Raw genomic sequence first — 19,686 nt, forward strand, 5'->3', positions numbered from 1 at the left:
CAGCTTGATCCAGCCTAGCGTTAGCCGGTAGCCGTTAGCCTAGCCGTTATCCGTCAGTGAGAGTTGTGCTCTTATGCTGGCGAGAAGAAGTCCATAGTACCATAAAAATATACATATAATGCCGCTTTCCATTTGTGCTCGGAAGTGGGGATGTCCCAGTTCCCAGTCGGAATTTTCAACTGGAACGCCCCTCGAAGTGGGATTTCCCACTGGGAAAGTGGGAGAGTCTTCACCACCCCCGAGTTCACATTCCAAGATGGCTGCCCCGGTTGTAAACAGTAGAAGAGAGCTCTGTAAAAATTCGTAGCACTTCATTCTAGTTTTGGTCACACTAAATCAGTCGTATACAAGTATTTTTCGGCATATATATGCTGCTATAGTGTAATTTACATTTTTCATGTGGTATATGCGAACTACAAACTTGTTTACCTACTTTGTAACTGGAACGCTGATAACTCGGCTGTGACGTCATTCCCAGTTCCAAGTTCCGACTTCCGAGGTAAATGGAACGCAGGATGTTTCTGAATTGAATTGAATTAAACAAACCCGTATTTAATTATTTTATAAACCATGGCTCATATTTTAACTGGGCTAAAGTTATCTGTTGTTTTTCACAAGCTGAGAGTTTGGTTTGCTGTTCATTCCACGTGAGCAGATCGTGCTAAACTCAAGTTTGACTCCACAGTTGGACTTTTGAGGTGGTTCATCCGTTGTTTTGGCCTGGAGGACACAAAGAGGAGACCAGTATAGAGCTGCATCAGTCAGAGCTGCACTGATGCTTCTCTAGAACAATAGAAATAGAAGAGAAATAGAAAGCCTTTATTATCATTAGACTGGTACAATGAGATTAGGCAGCAGCTCCGTGAAAGTGCATATATGCAAAGACTATGGAAACAAAGACTGTAAACAACAAAATGAGAAACAGGAAACATAAATACAACACTGTGAAAATGAGAGAATAATGATGCACATGAATGAGTAAAGACTATTGCACATAATGAATGAATAATATTGCACAGTGTGAGGAGCTTATGAGTTGAGAAAGTTCCCAGCTTTGGGAAAGAATCTGTCCCTGAGTGTGTTTGTTGGGATCCGTAAGGACCTGAAATCCTCCCAGAGGCAACAGGTCAACGTGGGACGAGAGGACAGAGAGAGACTTTCAGGATTTTTATTCCTACCTCTGTTTTGAGTCACCGTCTTGTTGTTGTTTTGAATACTTGAAGTTTGCACTTTAATATTTTCCCACCAGGCAACACTCGTGTTTGGAGGAGATGGAGCGGGACCAGATCCAGGACCAGGATCAGATCCAGGACCAGATCCAGGATCAGATCCAGGACCAGATCCAGATCCAGGACTGGGGTCAGAACCAGGACCAGGAGTCCAGCAGCAGGACCAAAGTGGACTCTTCCTCCGCTGGTCTGCAGGTCAGTGTTCAGGTCCACGTTCCCGCTCCTCCTCGCTCTTTCTGTTGCTGCTGATAATAATAATAATAATAATTCATTTTATTTAGCGGCGCCTTTCATGTCACCCAAGGTCACCTTACAGAATAAAAACAAAACAATAAAATACAGGAAATACAATAGAAATACAATAGAAATTATAATACATACACACATACACAATACATACAATAGACAACCGAGGAGCAACAGTACAGATAACAGAGCAGTATGGTGGGAAGTAGTGTGTGGTGACCGGTCAAAGTGAATGGGCAAGTTTAAACAGGTGAGTCTTGAGTTGCGTTTTGAATGTGGTGATGGAGTCTATTTGTCTTATGTATGGGGGGAGGGAGTTCCAGAGTCTGGGTGCCGTGCAACTGAAAGCTCGGGCACCCATGCTGCTAAGGTGTGAGGTGGGAGTGAAAAGAAGTCCAGCAGAGGTTGAGCGGAGGGTGCGGGAGGGAGTGTAATCTTTTAGTAGGTCACAGAGGTAGGTGGGGGCTAGGTTGTGAAGGGCTTTGTGGGTGAGGAGGAGGTTTTTGTAAATGATACGGTATTGGACTGGGAGCCAGTGGAGTTGGATAAGGACGGGGGTGATGTGGTCAGATGACTTGGTGCGGGTGATGATCCGGGCGGCCGAGTTCTGTATGAGTTGTAGTTTGTTGGTGAGTTTGGTTGGGAGGCCAGTGAGGAGAGCATTACAGTAATCGATACGGGATGTGACGAATGAGTGGACCAGGATTTCGGTGCTGGATTGGGACAGTGCTGGACGGAGTCTGGAGATGTTGCGGAGGTGGAAGAATGCAGTCCGGGCGATGTTATGGATGTGAGGTGCAAATGAGAGTGTATTGTCCAGAATGACGCCGATGATCCAAACGCTTTATTTCATTGTCAGTAGTTTGAACTGAGTCAGCAGAAAACACAAACACGTGACCTTCCCAAGAGACTTTTAAACCTGTCCATGTCTGAATATATAATATATACAGGACTGTCTCAGAAAATTAGAATATTGTGACAAAGTTCTTTATTTTCTGTAATGCAATTTATAAAAAAAAAAAAAAAAAAAATGTCATACATTCTGGATTCATTACAAATCAACTGAAATATTTTATTATTTTAATATTGCTGATTATGGCTTACAGTTTAAGATTAAGATTCCCAGAATATTCAAATTTTTTTGAGATAGGATATTTGATTTTTCTTAAGCTGTAAGCCATGATAAACATTTAGACATTTCCGTGAACTTTTAGATAGAACTTCACATTTTTAGGTCGTTGTCACAACTATTCCATATTTCTCTCGCCTTAATTGATGTCCATCTCTTTTTAATATTTGTTCTTGCTGTAGTCATCCCAAACTGAGTTTCCCCCTCAGGTCAGAGTGGTTTCTTTTATTTAGAACAAATCCTGAATGCAGTTTGGAAGCAGTTCCTGCTGCTTTAAAGGCTCTGCTATATCATGTAATTTTAGAATATTTAATAAAGAGATTATTTGGTGGTTTATAATAGTCAGATTTATTAATTGTCCTTAAAGCTCTTTTCTGTAATAAGAAAATAGGGTTTGTTTTATGGGTGTTACCCCATACCTCCACACAAGTCATGTATGGAACTATGAGTGAGTTATACATCAAAAACTGTGCTCTTTGACAAAAAAAAATAATTTGTTTTACTTAATATTGCTAGGGTTTTAGACATTTTGGATTTTACACTATTTATATGTGATTTCCAGACAAGTTTATCATCAATAATTACCCCCAGAAACTTATTTTCATATACTCTTTCTATTTCCATACCACAGATTTTAATTATTTGATTTTTTTTTTCTAGTGCCAAAAATTATGAACTTAGTTTTAGTTAAGTTTAATGATAGCTTATTGATATCAAACCATGCCTTCACATTTTTCAGTTCTCCTTCCACCACTTTCAGCAGCTGTTCCAAATTCTTCCCTGAACAATAAAAAGAAAACAAAAAAACGTAGGATGGATAATAAAGGTTTTTGTCGTCAGCAAACAAGACACATTTTATTATTTTAGACACTTTACAAATATCATTTATATATAATATGAACAATTTAGGACCTAATACGGAGCCTTGTGGGACACCAAAGGTGACTCTTCCTAGTTCTGATTTCACATTATTTAATTCAACATATTGAAATCTATCAGCGAGATAACTCTTTATCCATGAATTGGCAATCCCTCTGACACCATATCTCTCTAGTGTATTTAATAAAAGATTATGATCTACGGTATCAAATTCTTTCTTCAGGTCAATAAACACCCCCACTGTATATTCCCCGTCCTCGATAGCAGTTGAAATTTCCTCTACTAGTTCCATCACAGCCATTGAGGTGGACCTATTACCTCTGAACCCCTATTGATGATTGCTCAGCAGATTGTGTTTCTAATACCTCACATACCCCTCTTCAGGACTACAATAACTACAGACACACTGAGTTTCAAACAAATTAACTGTGGAAAAATTGAAACATTAAGATCTAAACTTCAAACACTTTATTTTTCTAAAAAGGTCAGTCGCCTTTTTCACTTCAGGTTCTCTGTTGCAGAGAATGTACAAACTAATTCTTCCATAATTTCACCTAATACCTCACATACCCCTCTTCACAACTGCAATCACTACAAGCATGCTTAATTTCAAACAATTTAACTGTGGAAAAATTGAAATATTAAGATCTAAACTTTAAACACTTTACTTTTCTAAAAAGGTCAGTCGCCTTTTTTGCTTCAGGCTCTGTTTTGTAGAGACTATAAAAATGAATTATTCCATAATTTCACCCAATACCTCATATACCTCTCTTCACAACCACACGCACTACAAGCATGCTTAATTTCAAACAATTTTACTGTTCTGATTACACCTTTTGATTTGGAACAGTCTCTGAGTGTTGTAATATTGAAATGTTTTTCTATACAGTACACTGATCATTTTGATTAGTATGTTTGTTCGATTGTCACTACATGGTTTATGATGAGGTAGCACATGGTTGTCGAATGGCTATGGCATGGTCAGAATGTCCATATTAAGGTAATTTTGTAAAGATGGTCAAACTACAATTGGTGTTAATCTATCTAATGTAACTACTTTGGCTGACATTTATTGTTGTTTCTGTGTTGCTGTTTCTGTTACAGTTTCACTAAAGTACTTCAACTATAGATGCCTAAATCATCCTTATTGTGTCAAGGTCTTTATTGGAGTGTGTTTAGCTCGCTGTCTACACTGTGTACCACACACACAGGTCAGGGCAGGAGAAATGCTGAATGATGACATTTTGAGTTTGTACAGAATGCATTAAACACACCATCAGTCATCTCAAGGAATTTCTATAAATAATTTATGATTTTGTTCTGAGGGTGGGTAGCTTTAGCCCTTCACACTTTTGTTTTGACATATTGAGATGTTTTATCTGAACGTTATCTACACATGTTTTGCCTAATAAAGGTGCCTGTGATATGCAAAAAAATATTTGGTAACTATTTTGATTCCCTGAATCATGCAAATAAAATTAAACAGCATTAAATAGTAGCCTTATATTGTAAACCAACTGTAAAAATGTAATTTTTCAGTAAGCTTTATCTGGTTTCAAACTGACACAATGCACCCCTTGAACTAACTGAAAGAATAAGTAAAACATAATATTACAAGACCTCTTTTTGGGTTGATAAAATAAAGTGCAAACAAAACTTTTACTTGAACATGTTTTGCATAATAAAAAAGGTGCCTGTGATATACAAAAAGTATTTGGTCAGTCACTATTTTGATTCCCTGAATCATGTAAAGAAAATTAAACATCTGCATCAAATAAAATTTGATTCGCGACGCGCACCCTAAGCCTTACCCTACGGCGTAGGCTCTGTGTTAGTGTAACGCAGAACCATAAATCAGGCTTAAAAGTAAACAGACAACATGCGCGCACATACCCGTGCATGACAGGCAGATACACAAGGGGAGAAGGGACTATTTCTTTCATTTTTATTTTTCAAACAACTTTATCCTTATGAACGCAATTGTTATATAGTCCAACTTTCCTTATTTTGCTCAGAACCCTTTTTTTTCTCCTCTTCGGCGTGAGCCCCCACAGAGCAGTGGGCCCGGGGCGACTGCCCCCTCTGCCCCCCCGCCTGCTCTGTTAGTGCATTTACTTTAACATATTTTGCACAGTAATTGCACATCAAATAGTAGTGCATGAGGGGCTTCTTTGCTGTTTCTAAACATTTTTAGCCAGGAAGACAAGCCTGTCTACAACGTTTGGCTTGAGGCATGCACGGTGGCATGTAACAATGCCCCCACAAACACAACCCAGTGTGACGGTTCCCTGGTATATGATATGGGGTTATGTTATATTATTGTGTCATAGAATATGGTGGTAGTGTGTTATTTGATTGGTCTGGTGTAGCATTTTATATATTATATATTGGTTATTTAGATTCTCTTTGCTTTTCAGTCCTAATCCTTTTTTCCTTGTTTTTCAGTGGACTGGGGAGCAGAGCAATCATGGCCAGCATTAATCAGCCAAGTGTCGGCACCTGGGCCCGGGTGGCCGACACCCAGTATAAAAGCCTGTCTCCCCAGTCCCTACAAGAGTTCTGTTGTATTCAGTTCTCCTCTACCCTCTTCCACTATGCACCTTTTTCATCATTTCTGTTAATACATCCAACATGCACCCACATACATTCCACTCATGCATACACACACTACACTACTGATTACTGACTTCCACACCTCATCTGTTTGTTTGCTCACTCATTTGTTCGTTTGATTATTTACCTTTGCTTATTTAATAAATTTATAGTATTTTGAGTACTGCGTCTCCCCTGTTTTTTTGTTGTACCCTTGGCTCCCCTAGGCCAGGGTCTAACAAATGGGGGCTCGGTCCTTTGAATTTGGAGTAGTTTGGCTGTAAGTTTGGAGAGTCAAGTGACTCGCCCTTCTGCCTTTTGTTCTACTTATTGTTCTCTGCTGCGGTTGATTGATGGCTCGTTTGCCTTAATTAATGGCTCATCAACACCGTGGTTTTGTGAATGAACGTGCGGTGACGTCATTTGGGAATCATTCCGGGGGTTCCTTTTGTCCATTCATCAGTCCGGTGAGTACAGACTAAGCGATGTTTACTTCAGCGTACACGCTGGTGCATGTACTCGGACTTTGGGAGATGCAGTCATTTGTTTGATCGTTTGAATTTGATTTATTGAAAAGTTTGGTTACTTTGCATTAAGTTTGATTAAGTTGTGCTAGTGGAGAGGTTTTCTGGTTGCGGTGCTGCTTAATTTAAATACATATACTGTGTATATATATATAAGTGTTATCATAATATAGCCTATATATAGATATATATTGTACAGTTTGCGTAACTGGTTTTGTTTTTTTTGTTTAATATGAGTGTCCCTAGTAGGCGCGGTTAGTTTTCTGGGTTAAATAGCTCGCTGGGTCTAGGCCAAGGGGTGGTTTAGGTGCACAGAGCGGCTGTAGCGGCTGTGTGTAGGCCTTTTTGGCCTGTACATAGTCTGTCTCGGGGGCACAGCTGAGGGGTGTACGCGGGTCGCCAGTTTCTGGTTGCCCTACCTGCCTCTCGGTATTCAGTGCATAAGTACCTACCGCAAACCGTGCATGAAGACGGGTGGAGTTTAACTTGGGGATTATATAGGCTAGAGGGGCACTTGTATTTTTCTTTTTTTTTTTATATTATTACCAGCTGAGGAAGTTGTAAGCGCACGCAGCCAGGATGGTAACTTTAGAGGCATTTATTGCCTGTCCATCTGAGGACCTGTTAATACAATGCACTAAAGACCAATTAATTAAAATAGCAGACCATTATAGAATTAAACTTGATACAAATGATAAGAAAACTAAGGAATCCATAATAGCAATTTTGAGACACCATTTATTTGAGAAGGGTTTGGCAGAGCCAGAGAAGGTGTCTCCTCCTCCATTAAAGGTTGCATCGGCAGTGCCTACATTCATCATGCCGCAGACAGGTCTGACTTTTGAACAGCAAAAAGAGTTAATTTTGTTACAAGCTCGAGTGCAGGCTGACCAGGAGAAAAGTAGGTTAGACGTGCAGTATGCGATTGAAAAAATGAAATGGGAAGTAGAGCAAAACAGGCTGGACCTGATAAGGGATGGTAAAATTCCAGGTGCTGCACAAATGTCCATTAAAGAACCGGCAGAGTCCGCAGTGGGTTTTGATATTAACGGTAACTTACGTCTGGTCCCCAAATTTAATGAGCGTGATCCGGAGGCATTTTTTGCCATGTTTGAACGTGTGGCAGACGTTCGTAATTGGCCTGACTCTGCGCGCACTTTGTTGTTGCAGTGCGTGTTGACTGGCAGGGCGCAAGAGGTGTTCTCGGCTATGAGTGTGGCTGACAGCCAGGATTATTCTCGGGTCAAAGCAGCAGTGCTCAAGTCTTTCGAGCTCGTCCCCGAGGCGTATCGCCAGCGTTTTAGGTTCTGGAAAAAACATGACAAGCAAAGTCATTTAGAATTCGCACGTGATCTGACTACCAGTTTTACACGCTGGCGTAATTCCTCGGGTGTAGAAACCTTTGAAGAGTTGTGTGATCTGATGATTTTGGAACAGTTCAAGAACTCTATTCCACCTCGAGTGGCAATGTACCTAAACGAGCAGAAGGCACGCAACGCAGCAGACGCGGCAGCACTGGCTGATGACTATGTTTTGACGCACCGGGGAGAGTTTAAGGCGGGCAGTGGTAACACTGCTAATAATGAATCTCGTGGCCGATCAGATAGACCTCTTCATGTTGAACAAGCTAAAAGTGATGTTAATGGCGGTAGTAAGTTGCGTGAGCCAGACAAGGTTTGCAATTACTGTCATAAACGGGGCCATTGGAAATTTGAGTGTTTTAAGTTAAATGGAAACCCCAGGACTCAATTGGCTGGTCATTCGCAGCAAAAAGGGGCTGGCGCAGCCGCTCCACGTCCGGTGTCCACTTGTGCTACGCCTAATTGCGGCCCTAATAAGGACACAGCAGTGGCAGCTCTGGATTCTTACCGACCGTTTATCATGAAAGGCTCTGTGGCTTTGCTGCAAAATGGGGAAGAAGTACCAGTAACTATTCTGAGGGACACGGGTGCTTTTGACTCGTTTATTCAGGCTGGTATTCTGCCTTTAACTCAGGATTCTGACACGGGTGACAAGGTGCCTATCCGTGGCATAGATATGAACATTCTGTGGGTTCCCTTGCATAAAGTGTTGCTCAAATGTGAATTATTCCAGGGGGAAGCAAGGCTTGCTGTGCGCCCAGCGCTGCCAATCCCAGGGGTGACTGTGATCCTGGGGAACGACTTGGTTGGTGCTCGGGTGTGGGCGGAGGTTCTTCCACCGGCAGTGGTGACGTCTGTGCCTTTGATAACTGATGGTATGGATAAAAGTGAACGGGACTTTCCAGAGGTTTTCTCAGCGTGTGCAGTGACACGGGCAATGGCCAAGTTAAAGGGGAAATCTGAGTCAAAAGAATCACTTAAGCCTAACATATCAGAAAAGTTTTCTATACCTCTTGCTGATTTTCCCCTATCCATAACGCGTTCAGATCTGGTGGAAGAACAGCAGACGGACCCCTCTCTGAAGGAGCTGGTGCCGCTGATACGACCAGAGGATGAGATCGTTGACAGTGCTTGTGGGTATTTTCATCAGAACTCGGTGTTGGTGAGAAAATGGCTGCCACATGATGGAAGGTTTGTGGGTGAACCAGTGTTTCAAATTGTCTTGCCAGCTAAACTTCGACAGGCAGTGTTAAAAGTAGCGCATAATGAATCTGGACATGCAGGTGTGAAAAAGACTTATGACAGACTACTTAGGCAGTTCTTTTGGCCTCGTATGAAGAGAGATGTGGCAGCATACGTTAAAACATGTCATACATGCCAGTTAACTGACAAGCCTAACCAGAAGTTGAAACCAGCTCCATTGTATCCCATTCCGGCCATAAGCCAACCTTTTGAACATCTAATCATAGACTGTGTTGGTCCTCTACCACGCTCAAAGTCTGGAGCAGTGTATTTGTTAACAGTAATGTGCCAGGCAACTCGCTACCCTGCTGCCTATCCTCTCCGTACTATAACAACGCGGTCAGTGGTGCGGGCTCTTTCTCAATTTATCTCTGTTTTTGGTGTTCCGCAGGTCATTCAGTCGGACAGGGGTTCTAATTTCTGTTCACATATGTTTTCTCAGGTCCTGAAACAGTTACGGGTGCGCCACAATCTGAGCTCGGCATATCATGCACAGAGTCAGGGGGCCTTGGAGCGTTTTCACCAAACGTTAAAGGCGATCTTGCGTGCCTACTGTACAGAGATGGGTAAAGACTGGGAAGAGGGTCTGCCGTGGCTGATGCTTTCTACTAGAGAGGTAACACAGGAGAGCACAGGTTTTAGTCCAAACGAGCTTGTATTTGCTCATACAGTGAGAGGCCCTTTGGCAGCATTGTCTGGTGATTGGGTGGAGGCACAGCCTCCCAAAAATTTGATTGACTACGTTAATGGGTTTCGTCATCGGTTGTACACAGCCGGGTTGATGGCTAAAGAAAATTTAGCGGCAGTTCAGGGTAAGATGAAACAGTGGTATGATACTAAAACCGAGCGCCGTGAGTTTAGTCCGGGAGACCAGGTGTTAGCCCTACTCCCCATTGTCACTTCTCCTTTTCAGGCCAAATTTTCCGGTCCACACACGGTGGTTAAAAAGGTCTCGGAGCTAAATTATATTATTTCAACGCCTACACGTAAGAAAGCAACCCAGCTCTGCCATGTGAACTTGCTGAAGCCATATTTTGCTCACAATTCTGAAACACCTGTGTTGTGTGTGCAGCCAGAGGTTGGCTTGGCTCATGCCGTTTGCATGGCAGCTCCGGTGGTTCCTCCTATTCGGGAAATGGAGGAGGATGGTCTGAGTACACCTGATCCAGCGTTGGTGCACGGTCGGGTGAAAAATTCAGAAGCGCTTGCGTGCCTTGATACGCTCTTGGCTCATTTGCCTGCGTCCGGCCGGAAGGAGCTTGCGGGGTTAATCCGTGAGTTTCCGTGCGTATTTGGTGATACACCGAGTTGTACTCATTTAATTGAACACGACATTGACGTTGGTGACGCGAAACCAATAAAACAGAGGTTTTACAGGGTAAATGCTGATAAGCGTCAATATTTGGAAGCCGAGGTTGATTACATGTTAACAAACGGTATTGCGGAGCCTTGTGCATCTAGTTGGTCTTCACCTTGTATATTGGTTCCTAAGTCGGATGGTACATTTCGTTTTTGTTCAGATTTTCGTAAGGTGAATAATGTCACTAAGCCTGACTCTTTTCCACTTCCTAGAATGGAAGACTGCATTGATCAAGTGGGCTCCGCTAAGTTTGTGAGTAAATTTGATCTACTGAAGGGGTACTGGCAGGTGCCTCTGTCAGCACGAGCGCGGGAGATAGCTGCGTTTATAACACCCAATGGTCTTTATTCTTACAAGGTCATGCCATTCGGACTGCGCAATGCGCCTGCTACATTTCAGCGCCTGATGACTCAAGTAATTTGGGACATGCCAGGGTGTGCAGTGTACCTCGATGACGTGGTAATCTATTCAGATACCTGGGAAGTTCATTTGGCACGCATTCGGGAGCTGTTCAGACGCCTGAAGGAGGCAAGGCTCACAGTCAATCTTGCAAAGTGTGAGTTTGCGAGGGCGACTGTGACGTACCTGGGTCGGGTGGTTGGGCAGGGCCAAGTCTGTCCAGTTGAGGCTAAGGTTCAAGCTGTTGAGCGGTATCCGGTTCCAACCACAAAGAAAGAGCTTATGCGTTTCCTTGGTCTGATAGGTTATTATCGGAGTTTTTGTAGGAATTTTGCAACGGTTGTGGCACCTCTCACTAACCTACTTAGGTCTAAGGTACAGTTTGACTGGACACCAGTTTGCCAGGAAGCATTTGAGCAGGCTAAATCACTTTTGTGTACCGCTCCTGTTTTGTCGGCTCCACGTTTGGACAGGCCGTTTACGATCTACACAGATGCCAGTCATGTGGGGGCGGGGGCCGTACTTATGCAGGAGGACAATCTAGGAATAGATAAGCCTGTTAGCTTTTATTCCAAGAAATTCAACTCTTACCAGCTAAACTACTCAGTCATTGAGAAAGAAGCATTGGCTTTGATTTTAGCTTTACAACACTTTGACGTTTATGTTGGCGGTAGTGCCCCTGTTGTCATTTATACGGATCATAATCCATTGACTTTTCTCAACTCTCTACAGTGTCCGAACCAGAGGTTGATTCGATGGTCACTATTCCTGCAGTCCTATGCCTTGGACATTCGCCATGTTAAAGGGACGGAGAACGTGGTGGCCGATGCGTTATCACGGGCTCCTCATGACTGAAGTCCTAGTCTTATTCATCTCCAGTGGTCCTCCATTTGCTTCTGTCTTTCACCCCTTAAAAATGCTTCATTGGATCCGGTTGCTGGGGTGGAGGTCTGTGACAGGTGGTTGGTGGCCTTTGGAGTAGAGGTTCAGTACACCAGATAGGATTGTTTTTTTGTTTTTTTTTGTAAATAGGTTTCCGGTGATCCCGTTGGGACCCCGTCTTTATGGGGGGGGGTGTGACGGTTCCCTGGTATATGATATGGGGTTATGTTATATTATTGTGTCATAGAATATGGTGGTAGTGTGTTATTTGATTGGTCTGGTGTAGCATTTTATATATTATATATTGGTTATTTAGATTCTCTTTGCTTTTCAGTCCTAATCCTTTTTTCCTTGTTTTTCAGTGGACTGGGGAGCAGAGCAATCATGGCCAGCATTAATCAGCCAAGTGTCGGCACCTGGGCCCGGGTGGCCGACACCCAGTATAAAAGCCTGTCTCCCCAGTCCCTACAAGAGTTCTGTTGTATTCAGTTCTCCTCTACCCTCTTCCACTATGCACCTTTTTCATCATTTCTGTTAATACATCCAACATGCACCCACATACATTCCACTCATGCATACACACACTACACTACTGATTACTGACTTCCACACCTCATCTGTTTGTTTGCTCACTCATTTGTTCGTTTGATTATTTACCTTTGCTTATTTAATAAATTTATAGTATTTTGAGTACTGCGTCTCCCCTGTTTTTTTGTTGTACCCTTGGCTCCCCTAGGCCAGGGTCTAACACCAGTCTCACATAAAAACGTACCCTGCCTACGTTGGTCAAAGTGCAAAAACGTAGAGGGGTTACAATAATAGCCCTTGAATTGTATAACTGTTACATTTTTCTGACTTATTTGTTTCGTAATCGATTAATCTGTCGATTATTTTTTCGATTAATCAATGAATCGGATAAAAAAAAAGCATTAAATTCCAACCATTTATTTGAAAACAAAACTGACAGTGCAAATTCACAGTGCAGATAATGTTCAGAAAGTTCACAAACAGGTTGCTCCTTGAACATCCCTAAGCTTTTAAAGTATTGATTAAAAAAAAACAAAACTAAATGGACTAACACAGAAAACATACACATGTATGCTTTACATCTGCCAAATATATAAAAAATAAAGTGCACAAAAGAGGCATACTTTGTTTAAAAGGGACCTGAGCTGTCAGAACAATAAATAAATTATAAAAAATAAAGAAAAATACAAATCAGAAACAGGATTTGTTTGAACATTACAATTTGTTCTCTCACTGCCTTCACTCAAAAAACTAAGGATCTTACCAAGAAGTTTTCTTATTTCTAACTTAAAAATGCCATTACACCTGATAACACACATAACTTAAAAGGTTAGGTGTTTTTCCTACGTGTTTCTATTGAACTTGCATTTGTGTCAAGCAAATTTTAAGTTCTAGTTAAGTTTTAAGTTAAAGTCTTTATAAGATTGTGAGTTTTGGCAGTGTTCAAAATAAAATTATGAGAGTTGCTGTATTGGAGCACATTTTCTTTTAGTTAAAACTGTAGCGGGAACAGATGTTTAGAGGAACCTATGTATGTACCGGGTTAGAGGGGGAACATATAGGAGAACGGACCACAAGAATATAGCGTGGATTAAAAATAAAAGTTAAGCACTGAGCTACATGTTTCTCCCATCTGGGCCATTGCAGACTGCCTGAGCATGCCATGTTACAAAAACCAAACACATCCTCCGCCTCTTTTTTTATTCCTTTACGCGCGGGGCGTCAGCGCGTTGTGCCGCATTAAATGTAGTCCGGGCGAAATACCTGCTTTGAGCTGGCAAAGCACAAGCTCCTCTACTTCCGCTCCGCGCTCAACTCAACTTCAGCTCCGCGATTGTGAAGAGAACCATTCTATATTTTTTGGACTATGATGATGCCTATGTATGTTTGCGTTTTATATTATTGAATGATGTCTGCCATTTATTTTAATGTTATTATATTTTCTGGAATTGAAATGCAGTTTCATACAAAAACAAAAACCTTCAGCTCCGCGACTTAGTGAGTGACGTAATACTCGCGCAACACAACGAATCAATAATGGAATTCGTTGCCAACGCTTTTAATAATCGATTTTTAGCGATTTTTAGCGATTCGTTGTTGCAGCCCTAGCCGTGACACCAAAAAACATGGCAGACATTTCTCATTTTTTAGTGAAACTAATCAATATTTTGAGTTAGGTTCTGCATAAAAATCTGTTTTGATTACATTTCTAGCGAGAAATAGCCCAACACTGAAAACCCTCTCAGAGGGGGGACTAATAGCTGGGACCAATAGGTATTTCTTTGCCAAGTGAGTTAGCCTTTGAAAGTTAGGTTGGTGGCGCTTCCACCAGTCAAGTAGCTCGGTCTCTGGGTCAACCTCAGGGATCAATTACGTTGCCAGCTCAGTCTCTATTTTAATTGTCTCTGACTGGTGGGGAGATGCCACTGATGTGTTCTTCTTGAAGAAGGCAGCTAAAGTAATTTTTTTCTTGGCAGAGGCTGTTCTTCTTTGCACACATGCATGGCTGGACTGGGCTGCTGTGGTGTGCGCTTGTCACCAGCAACAGGTAGAGATATGAGTTCAGTGACTGCTCTTTTTTTGACTTGTTCAACCTTGTCTGGGTCAATGTAGGTTGTACGGAACCTTGGGTCCATCAGTGAGGACATGTCCAAGAGTTCATCTTGCACAGTGTTGCTGTATTTATCATTGAGGTACTGCATTATGTTTGTTTTTATTGTTGCAGTGAGCTCTGTGTCTTTTGCCTCTGGCTGTAGGAGACTGGTTTTGAACAAATGGAGCACCGGTTTAATGCATGAAACGCTAACATATGAGTCCTCAGAGAGTGCGTTGGTAAAGTCTTGGAGTGGTTTTACAGCTTTATTTATTGATTCTAAGACCTCAAGATCTTGCCAAGTGGCCACAAGATGGCGACTTTTCTTGTCCGAACCCAGGGCCTTCTCCTGTTCGAAGAACCTCTCGATCATCTTCTGGCGTGGGCCCCATCTGGTCGAGGACTCTGTTACTAGCTGATGTGTGGGTAGACCAAGCTCGGTCTGCACTTAAGCCATCTCTTTCCTTTTTTTCCAGCTGTAAGAAAAGGCAGACACTTTTTGCCTTTTTGCAAACCCCAACAGCACGATTGTCCCTTCACACCATTCTCTGTGATAGATATAGAATATACAAGCAAAACAAATTTTAGTGGAAACCTATATTCAAACTTTCTTCACATATCTGCATTTTATTAATGCACACAAAGCACATGCACACAAGAGTTATTATAGTTTTGTATATTTACCATTAGTTTTCATTTTTATTTAGATATTTTTTGTTTTCTATTCAGTTTCAGTAATCTGTTTCCTTGTTTCAGTTTAAATTGTTTAAAATGTTTTAGTTATAGTATTTTTATTATGTGCACACACACGTATGCATGTGCGCGCATACACACACACATAGTGTATACCATTATATAATTAATCATGCAAATTTTGAGGAAATATGTTGGTTTAATACAATGCATCAATTACATCATGCATTAATTAAGCTGTTCGTGTTCAAATGGTGAAATAGATATGTTCCGTTTTTTTTCAAATCCCCCCCGGACAGGGTGTAAGGAGAGTGGACGTGGAATAACTCAGCTTTTCTTTTGTTTTTATTTTCTTGAAATTAATTTACCGCTTCTGTGGCAGCAAGACATACATCAGGTTGTAGCAGGTTATAAACCTGTGAAAAAAGGAAAATCCAAGTACAACGTAAGTTAATTGCCTCAAATATAATCAATAACAACAATAAGCAATAACCATCGTCATCCTCATTGTCATCATCCATCACAATTAAATGGGGATTTACAAATACAAAATAAATTGCATTGCACGTTTGCAAGTAAACACAGGAAGTCACATCTTAAGCTTTTGGCCACGATGTTCAAAACGGCGTGCTCCGCCACACACACACACATCTCCGGGTGCCGACAGCGCAGCAGCGCAACATCGGCACAGCAACCATGACATACACAAGCGATCGTGGCCGCGAGATACGGATCCAGCACAGCAAAAAACAAACCGTCGCATTAACGAGCTGAGCCCTTACCGGTGCCGCATCACTCTCCCGACAATGTGACGTCATCGCACGGATCGCTTCCACTTATGGCGCAGCCGGCGGCACACAGCTGGTAAATAATCACACCACACCCGGATACGTGGACCACCCACCTTACACCCCGTTCCTCCTACCGCGATTTTAAAAGCTTATTCGTAATGTTAATAATTGAAAGTGATTCCTAACTTAACACTTGGGTTGATTCTTACCTATAGCACAGTTCAATTTATGTCCAAAGCACTGAAGGCTGGGCCACCCATTGTCTTTCAGAGCTTTTATCATGTTGGTGCCACTGTCTGTAGTCATACAGGTGAGTCGGTCCTTGTTATGACCACCTGGCTCACGGTAGATCACAACAAGTAGGGAGACCACACAGGTAAACCATTTCATGTATTTATTAAAAATAAGGCCCTAAGGTACAAGGTAACTAAAGATAATAATGTGCAAAGTAACAAGAAACAACTAAGGGAAAAATGGTTGGCCGTTGTTGTCACAGGCAGGGAGGGAGAGAGAGTGGCGGCCCTGGAACCCTCTCCTTAAATACCCTCCCAGGCAATCAGACCCAATCCTGTGCACCTGGATTGGACCTGACCTGAAAGGCAAAAATGAGGAAAGCACCAAGGCACCAGGGAAACAGCGCCTCCCCCACCACACAGGAGGAGGACCGCTATTCCCAATACAGAGATACATAACACCCCCCCCCCCTTAAAACAGAGGCCCCACACCATGGCCTCTGTAAATAAGGCTTTCAGTACTGCCTACACCAACAAAAAAACATGACCCACTATTACCATTTACCAGTACTGGTGGTAACTAGTTTGACTATGTACACATAGAACTCATGGTCAATTGGGGGTCGGACCCCACCCTGCTGGTTCACCCCTACACACCTCCACCCACCACTGCCCAGCCACCCGCAACTCCTGGTACCGGGAGAGCATCTTTAAGGAAGAAAGACAAGGTTAGATGGGATATTGTGAAGAGCAACTGAAAGGGGAGGAACCGGCTCACTCCAACCCTTCGGGCGCACGTGACAACGCATCTGCTATTACGTTGTCCACACCACGTATGTGCCGGATGCTCAGGTTGTATGGCTGTAGAAAAAGCGTCCACCTCATCAGCCGCTGGCTCGGACTCTGCAAAGAGTGAAGGAAGGTTAGGGGATTGTGGTCTGAATACACGACTACTGGATGGACTCCCCCACCCACATACACATCAAAATGCTGCAGAGCCCACACCAGCGCTAACGCTTCCTTCTCTATCGTCGAGTAGTTTAGCTGGTGGCGGTTAAACTTCTTTGAAAAATAGCTGACTGGCCGATCCACCCCTTCACCATCAGTCTGCAAAAGGACACCCCCAGCCCCAACCTGACTAGCATCTACTTGTAACCTGAATGGCTGATCTAGTCTAGGCGCTGCCAGGACAGGAGCTGTACTCAACAGCATCTTCACCTGGTCAAAAGCCTACTGGCTGGCAGAAGACCAAACAAACTTCGCCTTTGCTTTCAACGAGTCCGGGACACACAAGTCCGGGACACCAAAAGTCCGGGACACCAAAAGTCCGGGACACCAAAAGTCCGGGACACCAAACTCTCTCTGTATGGCCGCCACCACTTCCGGCTTCTTCGACCGACCAGGCACAACATCAAGACTCAGTTTATAATGCTCAATAATTCGCCACAACTCCTCAACCTTTAACTGCTGTAACAACTTAATTGATGGGGCTCCCAAAAATTCCCTCACAGGATCCATTTCACCCCAACTCTTATGACTACAAACGCCCAACCAGTAACTGATAACCAGCAATCAATAGGCAACCAAGGCCACAATGTCAAACCAAATTCAAACCATTTACCAGGCCATCACTATCATAAGTATAGACAAAAGACCCTGTTATCAACTATAATACCCCAACATGGGACGGCGAGTAGCTTTACTTAGCGAGAGAATGAAGCGAAAGAGCTGCCCCGCGTCTAACTCAAAAAAAAAAAATCCCTGACTAACCACAACCTAGTCTTCAGTGCGCTCATAGCAGCTTAACTACCAACAGTACCCTAATGGCACTGCTGAATAGCACCCCGGCTTACAGCACACATAAAAACAACAAACTAAAACAAAAAACAAAAAAAACAAACAAGCGTTAAGCGCTTCTCCTCCTACCACGGGGGTTCATGTAGCTCATGGTATCTAAACCACACGCTTCAGACAAAAGGTGGGCGACAACAGTAACCCCGTCTACTCACCATCCAGCTGAGGATCATAACCGATAACCAGGTCACCACTCAAAGGAGGAAAGTGGCCACAGTCCTCCCCTGCTGCAAGCCAAGCAAATCAAAGTTTACTAAGGAAAACCAAACCACTTATTGAGCAATCAAACAAACTAACCAAACACTGTGAGTCTCCTACACAAGTACTACCGAACTATCCAGGCATTAGTAAGGTACTGACAACCTTACCAATTTCCTGGACGAGCCCCCATTTGTTATGACCACCTGGCTCACGGTAGATCACAACAAGTAGGGAGACCACACAGGTAAACCATTTCATGTATTTATTAAAAATAAGGCCCTAAGGTACAAGGTAACTAAAGATAATAATGTGCAAAGTAACAAGAAACAACTAAGGGAAAAATGGTTGGCCGTTGTTGTCACAGGCAGGGAGGGAGAGAGAGTGGCGGCCCTGGAACCCTCTCCTTAAATACCCTCCCAGGCAATCAGACCCAATCCTGTGCACCTGGATTGGACCTGACCTGAAAGGCAAAAATGAGGAAAGCACCAAGGCACCAGGGAAACAGCGCCTCCCCCACCACACAGGAGGAGGACAGCTATTCCCAATACAGAGATACATAACAGGTCCTCGACAAGATTCCAGGAGATCAAAGCGTCTTTTAGCCCCTGGGCAATTATTTCGCCTTTGTGCTCATCGGGGAAAAGTAAGCCGTTTGGAGGGGATGGTAATGAAATGCACCGTTAAACTTAAGTAGGGCTGCATCACTTTGCTGGACCACAGATCGGTTGTTGCTGAGTAGAACGACACCCCTTTCAGCTCCGTAGCGATTTTTTGGCGTGTATTGTTATACAGCTGAGGCAAGGCAACTTCAGAAAAATGTTTGTGGCCTGGTAGCACGTACCTCGGGTCCAAAACTTTCAGCAGGTGAATAAACCCCGATTTTTCCACGGTGTATATGGGTACCATATCTTTTGCAATATACATTGTGACTGCATCCGTGACCACTTTCCACTGGGCTCCTTTCTTATCATAAGGGATACAGTTTGTAAATGTCTCCATGACGCTAGGTTGTGTTTTGGTGGCGGTGCTTGGGCTGCCGCGGTCTTGTTCTTTTCGGAGGTAGCAACACTTCTCCCACTCGGCAGCATGCCTCTGTTTGAGGTGCTGCTGTAAATTAGTAGTACTGCTACCTTTGGTAGCAACAGCCTTTAAGTAAACTTTGCAGTGAGGTGTTGTTTGTTCTATGTCTGACGCTGAAAATCTAAACCAATTCCAAATAACTGAAGATACATTTCCTTTCTTCTGAATGAGCTCTTCATCGTTTGTCGCCATGTTGTTTGTACATGAAACGCACGGGGGCGCGCGCGTGCACTCTGAACTACGGTAGTCCAGCAGGGAGTGTTGGTGGCCGATATTGAAGATAAAATCGATTTTCATTAAAACAAATTGAGGCAAGGTACAAATTTGAATTAATCAATTTATCGCCATCACCTATGTCACATGCTTGTTGG

General features: G+C 42.9%; 1 protein-coding gene across 1 annotated transcript in view; it reads left to right on the forward strand.

Moving 5' to 3' along the window:
* The window catches only part of LOC133422669 (zinc finger protein 239-like), a 28,665-nt gene that overhangs the window by 608 nt on the left and 8,371 nt on the right, over positions 1-19,686 (forward strand). The window contains exon 2 of the mRNA XM_061712692.1: positions 1,250-1,424. Coding sequence (XP_061568676.1) covers positions 1,272-1,424 — 153 coding nt within the window. The 5' untranslated portion in view covers positions 1,250-1,271. The remainder of the gene's footprint in view (positions 1-1,249; positions 1,425-19,686) is intronic.

This window comes from Cololabis saira, chromosome 21 (genome assembly GCF_033807715.1).
Source record: "Cololabis saira isolate AMF1-May2022 chromosome 21, fColSai1.1, whole genome shotgun sequence".
Taxonomy (NCBI): domain Eukaryota; kingdom Metazoa; phylum Chordata; class Actinopteri; order Beloniformes; family Belonidae; genus Cololabis; species Cololabis saira.